At 33.7% G+C, this 9,854-nt stretch overlaps 1 protein-coding gene across 2 annotated transcripts in view; it reads left to right on the forward strand.

Moving 5' to 3' along the window:
- The window catches only part of LOC106469485 (nicotinamide phosphoribosyltransferase-like), a 49,641-nt gene that overhangs the window by 16,324 nt on the left and 23,463 nt on the right, over positions 1–9,854 (forward strand). For both annotated transcript variants that reach the window (XM_022398015.1, XM_022398016.1), the window contains exons 4-5: positions 2,000–2,158; positions 3,116–3,246. In XM_022398015.1, the coding sequence (XP_022253723.1) occupies positions 2,000–2,158; positions 3,116–3,246 (290 nt within the window). The remainder of the gene's footprint in view (positions 1–1,999; positions 2,159–3,115; positions 3,247–9,854) is intronic.

Genomic DNA, 9,854 nt, shown 5'->3' on the forward strand with positions numbered 1-9,854 from the left:
TAGTGTCACGCCACGTTTCTGGAACTATCCTGTACCTTGGCGAGTGCTCTAGCATTTACTAGATATAGGGTAGCCTGGTATATAAAAGAGGGTGACAACGGGACGGAATAATAATGTGTGTGTACCTAATGAGTAATTGAACTGCAGTCAGAGAGAGACGTATTGTTGAAGTTAACGTTCATTATAGCGTTTGTTTTAGCGTGATTGTTGAAAATAAGTGTATCTTAAAGTTGTATTCGGAAAGAATAAACCAGTTTTATTAAGTAAGGACTTGTGTCGCTAAAGTTTCGTCGGAACGAAGTTACGGAAAGTTAATTAACAAACGGAGACGTAACACTATTTTTCTCTATTTATATCATAACGGTATCTGTGAGTTACCATAGTTGTATCCTGAACTTCCAAAAATCGTCTCCTTTTCGTACTTCCAATAATTGTCTGCTCTTCATACTTTCAATAATCGTCTGCCTTTTGTCAAAGTTCACATAAGTGGGTTCAATTAGTTTAGAACATCCTTTGACGAGACAAATTATTATTCTTATCTCTTTCAAAATGTTATTCTCACTCTAACATATCAACTGTTAGGCCATTCACTCATACGACAGTTAACTTTACGTTTTCTAACTTTTCTCTGACTGAAGTTCACTTTCTCGTGACTTTACTTTTACTCTGTTTCCGCTCGTCTGGTCGCAGCTATTTATACGCCAATTACTTAGGCTCTTTAGAAATCTCCATAGCTTTGATATCAATGGATTGCAAACACAGTGATCAATAGCCTCAACATCAGTGAATTACAAACACAAAATAAATAACTTAATAACATTACCTACACTAAACAGTCTTTTATATCTGACAGGCCTTTTAATTTACTTTTTGAAGATTTGTTGTAAATGTCGTGTAAGGGAGGGGGAACCCTAAATTAGAGAGAAGCTTACTTAATGTTCCAGGGTTTTAAGCTTTTCCTTCAAAGGAAAACTTTTTTGAACATCTTTTCAATCAAAATCAAAGAAAATCTTTGGGAACAATTTAGCTGTTGTCAACTGAGATTGGCAAGATCCATCCTGCAAGTATGAATTTTAATAATGGCAGTATTCATACCTAGATTTTGTATTTTCATGTCTTTAGCTTTATGTATTGTTACGTCTCCGTTTGTTAATTGATTTTCCGTAACTTCGTTCAGACGAAACTTAAGCGACACAAGTTCTTTCTTAATAAAAACTGGTTTATTCTTTCCGAATACAACTTTACCGATACACTCAACTTCAACAATCGCGCTAAACAACGCTATATCAACGAACGTCAATAATACTTCTGACTGCAGATCAATTACTCACTATCTATACACATTACATTCCCCTCTTTTATATACCAGCCTACCCTATATCTAGTTAGAACTAGAACATTCGCCAAAGTACATGATAGTTCTAGAAACGTTGCGTCACAGTAGTCATGTGACTCGATGACGCAACAGTATGATTATAACTAGTTCCACCCATTATTTCCTTGTTAGCAAGTAATTAGCAAATGGCATAGACTGAATTGCTGCAGCATTTGCTTAAGAACCTCCAACAAAGTAAGATAATTTCTCAAAAATACTTGCTTAAATATAACATAGAAATTTCATTTTCACTTTGTTAGAGATTAAATTATGTGTTAGTAGCTTTTGGATCTGTTTTTTTTAATATAATGCCTGTTTCTAACTGCTGTGAATACATATAGAACTATTTAGAAATATGTCATGTTGCCATATGCATATTTTTCCATCTAAAACATAATAATTATAACAGCTATTGCTATGTGTATATTTTTTCATGTAATATAGCATTATAATTATTACAATTATTTTGATTAATTGTGAAATGTTTAAAAACCATTTTTCAAGTGAACCATTACATCAACAATAAGGAAAATTAGGTATTTAAAGTGGAAAAAATCTCAATAAACCTATTTTTAAAACTCAGAAAATCTTGAACAATCATTAAAAGCTTTTATCATATTTTAGACTCTCCTCGTTCAAACGTGGTATCCCATCACTGTAGCCACAAACTCAAGATATCAGAAAGAACTGCTTGCAAAGTACCTGATTGACACAGCAGATACCTTAAACACACTCCATATGAAACTCCACGATTTTGGTTTTCGTGGATGCTCTTCTGTAGAGGTATGTAAGTTATGTTTAGTTGTGAGAAAATGTATATAAGTAAACAAAAAAACTGAACTCTTATTTCCTGGTGTGACATGTTTAATATTTTTACAATTAAAGTTTTACTTTATTTCTTTGACTATCAAGTAATTAAGTACAAACTATAAAACAGTACATTACATTTTGCATAATAGATTATGAGATTAGCTCCAGGCAGTTGTGTAGTTCAGTATGCATTCAGAACAAATCCAGCTGTATGTCATATACCATATGAATCAAAATTTTATCATAAATGAAAATACAGTATTTAAAACAAATCAGTACCAAATGTATGAACTTTTGTCGACAGTGTATGATTATCAGTAAATGGTAAAGATAATGAATCAGAAGTTGTTACATTTCATGTGTTTTTACTTTTCAAAGGTACAGTGCAAGTTTTCCAAGTAGTTCTGAAAGTAAATTTTTTGCATGTTGTGTGAAGAATTTTAAGTTGTCTTTATGGCTACAAAAGAAAGGTAAATTTGAAAAAAAATTAATTGAAGTTTTAGAAATTTCTGTAAGTAATAAGCTAAAATTTTATGATAAATATTTCATGTAGAGACATCATTTTACTTTATTAAAAACAATTTTATTCAAAATTATCTTAGTACAAGTTTCTAATTCATTTTATATTGCACTAACACTTACCTTTTTGTGCGGAATAATTTTTTTACAAAATAGCACAATTATGAAATGAATACTTCAAGTTTTTGTGCTGTTTTATCTCGTCGACACTGGATATAGAAGGTATAAAGTGGTTGACACACTACATTATTCTTTACTTTCACTTGTGAGCTCGTATAACTTCTGTTGAATTTCTGGTTTTTATTGCTGGAGCTGATATTAAAAGGTGTCTATATGGAAACAGTATAAATGTTAATGTTTATGTTTTTGTATCTTGTGATGTATAGAACTTAGATTCTGCCTTTGTATCAGACAGCTGCCATAGGAGGTGGTGCTCACTTGGTGAACTTTAAATCAACAGATACGATAGCTGGTTTACTGTTTGCTAGGAAGTACTATGGGTGTAACATGGCTGGGTTTTCCATTCCTGCCACAGAACACAGGTAAGCTTCAAAATGAAATGTCTTGTTATGAGCAGGATGAAACAGCCGTATGTAATATTTAATCCAAGTTTAAGTAATGCATGTCTATAAAAAGTGAAACTTAGAGATATCTCAGCTTAATTCCTGTTCATAAGAGTATGTCCCAAAACATATTACATGAAATGTGGAATGAATGAGTTGAATTTGCAAAGTGCAAACTCCTCAACTTATTTTATACACCTTTAAAGAAGCAGGACAACCAGGGGTTATTATTGCAACTATTTTTATACCCTCAAAGAAAGCAGGCCTGCCAGGTGTGATTATTAGAACTATCTTCACACCTCCAAAGAAGCAGGACAGCAGGGGGTGATTATCAACATATTTTATATTGGAATTAAAAAAATTACTTGATGATCAGCACCATCCATGTTTCATTGAAAAAATACTAGAATACAGTCAGACCAAAATTTGAATGTTGGTAACCATGAGGGTTAAGTGTGATTCAGTGGTTAATGTGCCAGACTGAGGTCTCCATGGTTTGTGTTCTGTACCACAAAAAAATGTGTGTGTGTGTGTGTATATATAATGCTCTGCACCTTGGGGTGTGGGTTCATTATAAGAGTGATGGTTAAATTCCACTAATTGGTCTGACAAGAGTAGCCCAATGTGGGTTGTGTTGACTATATACCAACAACCTAGTATTTCACTTCAAAATTATGAATGGTTAGTTTAATTAGCCATTGTGTAGTTTTGTACAAAATTCTAACAAATAAAGGTAACTATGATTATTTTTCAACGTTAATTGCTCGTTGAGGTCATTGTCAACTAACTGACTTAAAGAATGTTATCTTAAATCTTCACAGCCGGTTTTGGGTATCTTATAAGTTATAAAAACAGTGATTTTAATATGGAAAACTTAATAGTATGTAATATTTCATTGTGTAAAACTTAATAGTATGTTATATTTCATAGTGTAAATTGTTCGTATAAGACATCCTGTTGTGAAGATAATTGAGAGTTCTTTTCTCAGTGTTATATTTTCTAGTCAAATTTAATCACTTTCATAGATGCACTAACCAACCCATGGACTTGGGACTATATAGTGACCAAAAACCAAAGAACTTAACACACTGTTAAATAACAGCTTTTTCTGTACATGCATTTGTATATCTAGAGGGGGGGGGGGGGGAGGAGTAGACAGGTCACAACATAGGTTCCAAATTTTTTCATGCCATAATAATTTGTCATTTCTTTCCAGTTGTAAATATTTTTAGTTTTATGCAACCTTTGCCTCAGTTTCATGTGTGTTAATTTTAAAAAGCATAACAATTGAGAAATGAATATTTGCTGTCTTTAATATACTTTTTTTTTTTCTATTTATGTGCTTCAGAATTTCAAATTTTGATTGCTGGAACTGATATTAATAGATGTCTGTATGGGAACAGTATAAATGTTAATGTTTAGATTTCTGCATCTTGTGTTATATAAACCTGAGATTCTGTCTTTTTATCAAAAAACTGTCATATTAGGGGGTACTCACTTGAGTCACCTTAAATCGGCAGGTAAAAAGTGGAGAAAGTGCCATTAAAGAATAGTTGAACCTCATATATGAAGTTATGTACATTTTTTTTAAATGTGAAACGTGATAATGAAATTATTGTGACATGGAAAATTTAAAAAATAGTGTTGTGATTTATGATTTCCACACTTTTGTTTACACATACTGGTTTATCTTTACTTTGATTGCCATGCCAGGCCGTTTGGCTTTAGTACCATATTTGCCTTCTTGTGAGTTAGTCACTATGGTCACAGCAGATCTCCGTTTTATTTGCTATTATTATTTTATTGTACTTAATGAAAGCTACTTTTAATTTTCTTTTTTCACTTCCATGAGATAATTGCCTTAAAACTCAATCTTTGTTCTTACTCTCTGTTCACTTAACCATATTATCTATTTGACCTTTATAGGTGGAATGTTCCAACCACATTAAGTTAGTCTTCACTCAACCTGTTGATTAGAATAACGATTATACAAGCTCATTACCAAACCAAGGAGAAACCTTTATGTGATCTTTGATATAGGGATGTTGTTAAACTGCCCACTCTGTTATATTATCTTTACCTCTGGTGCCTACTATTACAACTTAGGCAAGTTCCTGACTTAGGTTTTCTTCATGTATTTATCTTCAACTTCATCATATATATATATAAACATTTCAATAGAATGCATCCAGGTGCATCAACATTTTGACCCAAATGACACCATTTCTCTCTTCATGCACTTCCCTGTTCAAGAAGTTTGTTGTATTACACTTTCCAAATTCACAATGATCCTCTACCTAGAACTTTTCTCCCTTGTCTTATCCTTACTAACTTATTGAAATTTACTACAAAAAAAAAAAGGCCAACTTTCAATTCAACAACACAAATTGTGACCAAATCAATGGTATAACCATTTGTCTCTGTACTTTGTAATTAATTTAAGATTTCATTTGAACAATATATTCTAAACACCACACTCGTTCCTCATATATATTGGCTATGATACATTGAAGACATATTTACAAGTTTATTCCAAACCACAACAAGCCCAGCTTTTTATACAAAGCCATAACAAACAACAATAAAATTCACCATAGAACAAGAAACATACAAAACCTTATCACTTCTTAATGTCCTTAAACATAAATTAGATCAAGGCTTTTGCACAAATATTTATTGCAAGGCCACCCACAGTGACCTCTACATACCAGGGAATTCAGCTCATCCAACCTATCAAAAAACAAGCATTTAAGAAACTTTAATTTCCAATTCTACCACCATTTACAATTCCCAAGACATTCTGTATTCAGAAATCCGACATCTAAAATCTTTTCTTCATATCTAAAAACTTCCTAAAACTGTTACTGAAAACACAATTACTAACACTCATAAACAAAATCAATGTGATGTTCCAGATACTTTCAACTCAAGCAAAGACACCAGTAACCTGCTATTTACCCTACATTTGAGTCTAGAAAGATCATGGTTTCACTTAAGTAAAACAGAATGTAAAGGTTAAGTTTAATTTTACTCTTGGAACAAAACTAGACTGTTAATTTTAAAATACACTAGACAAGTTCTGATTCTGCTGTAAAAGTTGTTGTTATCGTATTTTTGAATTAGTTATTCAGTTCAGATAGTATTCTATTAAATAAATTCCAAAAACAGCCCTATTGGTAATGTTGTTTTTATGAATCCAAATGCTAAGACTTCAACATCAAGTTACATAGGTGTAATAGAGAGAACACTCAATACCTACATAGATGAGTGCAATTGTGCACCATTTAAACATAAATACAACTGGCCACAGCATCTCCTCTCATTCATTTCACATAAGTTCTAAGGAAAGCAAAAACTGAAAAAGAAAAACCAAGGAATCCCTATTAATAATAATAAAAAAATTATAAACAAATATCCTGATTCCCTAATATATTTATTCACCAATGATACTTCAGTTGCTTTATGATTGGTACACTTAAACTGTTAATTTTCGAATGTAACTATCTAATATTCACTCATATATTATACCTGATGATGACTAGAAAAACTGTTGAAACATAATTTGTCTTTGTGTTCACTATTTATAGCTGAAATGATTCTACCCCCCTTAAGTTAGTCTTCACTCCACCATGATGTGTTATGCTTTTAATGATAATAGTAACTACTGTACTAACTCATATTCAAAACATTTATGCTCTACAGCCTATAGATAGGGGAATGCCATATTAGAAAAAGCTGAATGCTTGAGGCACTGGAAGTGTATTTTCCTGTAACAGCTGCTTAGTAAACTGTGTTAGTACCTAAAATTATTTCACAATAACACTTGTCTTGTACTCCAGCTTCTCCAGATAGGCCTTACTTAATATTAATATGTTAAGCCTATCACATATTAGTAAACTTCACAATTTGTAAGGAGGTGCAAGATGTTAAGTTTAGATAAATAGTTAATATAATTGATTTTTAAACATAAAATGTTAAAAACTTCTGTTTGGAAAAAGCTCATGTAACGGTAAATTTTCCCTCTTGCTCTCATAAAATATCAAACTCCTAGAGCAATAATAATAATGTTTTTTCTTTAAAGTCTGTAGCTGCATATGTATGAACTATCTTCATATAAAGAAGCATTGCTCAACTGTTGTAGGCCTTATACTAATTTCTTCAGAATTTGTTCTATTGCAAACTCTAATTGCTAATTTTGTATAATTAAAATTTTGTTCATGGATTTGTGGAGAACCTATTTCTCATTCTTAAGACATTTATTCTAGGGAGATCTTATATTTTTCTCCTTGTTTCAGGTGCTCATTTCTCCAGTTATCTTCCACTCATCTAGACTGTTTGGTTTTAGCTAATGGTGACTAATGACATGGAGATCTGTAATTCTCAGTTGCTCTTGGATTTTCTACCTTGAAAATTATTCAGTTTTCAGAAAACAAATATTATGACCTCTTGCAATCTAGGTAATCTCAACTCTCAATGCCATTGTTTGAACGTGTCATCAAGGGTTAACTTTCTCATTCATGTGAGTGTTGTTCTATCATTTTTGCCAGATTTAAATTTGAAGGAGTCCTTTTTTGCCTTTCTTTCTTGAACATTTACCTTATTTCATAATGTTCCTTAGCTTTGCCTTCATGGCTAGCTTTTACTTGCCATTTATAGTCCTTTCACTGCCATGGATGCATGTTTGTCTCCCTTTAGAGTACTACCGTGGCCACATGTATGTCTCCCTCTATAGTACTGTCATGGCCACATAATGGAACTGAGTATAAAACCTTTGTTTTAGTTTTGAAAGGTGTGATGTTATCACAATGTAGCATAGAATTTTGTACCACCATGAAGAAAGTGTATCTCACTTTAAACTTCCCAAAGTTTCATATAAGTGATGAAAGGCTAAAACAATCCTTTTTTGTTTCTTTACTGTATGAATATAGCAGGAAAATAGTTAAATCTATTACCCTGTCTAATCTTTTTATCTCTGTCAGCCACCTGAACTTCCTGACTTTTCTTACCAGATCTATAGCTTAATTTTAGTCTATTACTTCTATCTGACCACTCAGCCAGATGCTTTTTAGTTTTCACTCTATACTTCTTACAGTTTACAATTAGTCTTAATTGAATTTTCCTATTGCCGTTGTATTAATAGAAGTATCTGTAGTCTTATCCTGATAGTTCCTTTCTTCTTAAATCTTTGAAGATAATTTAAAGTTCTTTCATGTCATATCATCTTTGTTTCACCTTTCTCTTAGATTGTATTTCGTTGTTATTGGCTTGTGAACGTCGTCAGTTGGAGTTGTTTGCAATCCATGTGTATCACATTCTTTATCATTCCACATTTGTCCTGCTTTACCCCGATAGGTCTTCCCAAGACTGTGGCAGCCAGTGAAGGGGAAAGATCCTTCTCACCAATCCAGTTGCCATGTATTTCTCACCTACATGACTGTCCCAAACCTGATGATTTGTTATGTCCTGTTAGGGCCCTCAAGTTTTATGTGGCTTGTACTAACTCATTTTGAGATAGTAGGAATCAATTGTTCATTCATTGGAATCCTTCTATTTCCCATGATTTATCTCCCATTACTCTAATGAGGTGGCTTCATAAATTGATTCTCATGGCCTATAATGGATTATTGTTACAGGAGAGGAATCTTTTGCATGAGTAAAGCTAAAGGGTATCCTGCCCATCACTGCCGATCTTCAGATTGAATAAATCAGGGTCGGTTTGCTTTTAAAAATGTAGGAAACTCGGTTCACCTATTGCACAGTTTCCAGAGCACTGTTCCTCAGGACTCCCCAACACGTATTACCCCCAAACTCTACTAGTGGAGCTCGGGAGTCCTTACCACCACTCCCAGGTTCCTGTCGCTGGGGTGGCAGATAGAGGCTTTTCCTCCATAATGTTTGAGTGTGTTCCTCCACTCTTGGAGAAGAGGGTGAAGTGGGGGCCCTCCTACTCGGGTCCCTGGATGTTTTCCCCAGATGTCAGTAGGAGTGGCACCAACCAAAGCTATCTGGTTGGGGGGGGGGGTGCTTGGCCCTTCTTTGTCGGTTTTATATATTGTTCATGGAAGGAGGTCCACTAACTCTTCATAATTTCGAACGCAAAGTGGTTCCATCCTAGGTCCTTGGTTGAGCACAGGTTCCACATCCTTTTTATAATTCCAGGGGCAAGCGGAATACCCCTTGCCCACTTGGTTGGGGAGTGAGAATTAATGTTCATAATTCCAGACTGGATGAGTTCTGTTCCTTTGGTTGAGTATGGTATACACGATCCCGTCATTGCGAGCCTGGAGTGTCGTCTTTTGGACTTCAGGTGGAGGAGAAAGTTTGTCCACTTTGGTGTTGCTTACTTTCTCGTTGTGATTCCGGTGGTTAAAATATATCACTCTATGGCTACAGGTTGAGATCCAATCAAAAGTATATATATAACATTGCAGTCCAATAGCCCTAGCCACCAACGTGGGTTATAGGTACCATGACCCCTTAGCCCTATCACCACAGGTATCATTTGCTGCACATGACACAAGGTTTTAATGTTTTACGTTCAAAATATTATTAAACTACTTTTTATTTATGATATACCAATTAGAATA

Source organism: Limulus polyphemus, unplaced genomic scaffold (genome assembly GCF_000517525.1).
Source record: "Limulus polyphemus unplaced genomic scaffold, Limulus_polyphemus-2.1.2 Scaffold3512, whole genome shotgun sequence".
Classification (NCBI taxonomy): domain Eukaryota; kingdom Metazoa; phylum Arthropoda; class Merostomata; order Xiphosura; family Limulidae; genus Limulus; species Limulus polyphemus.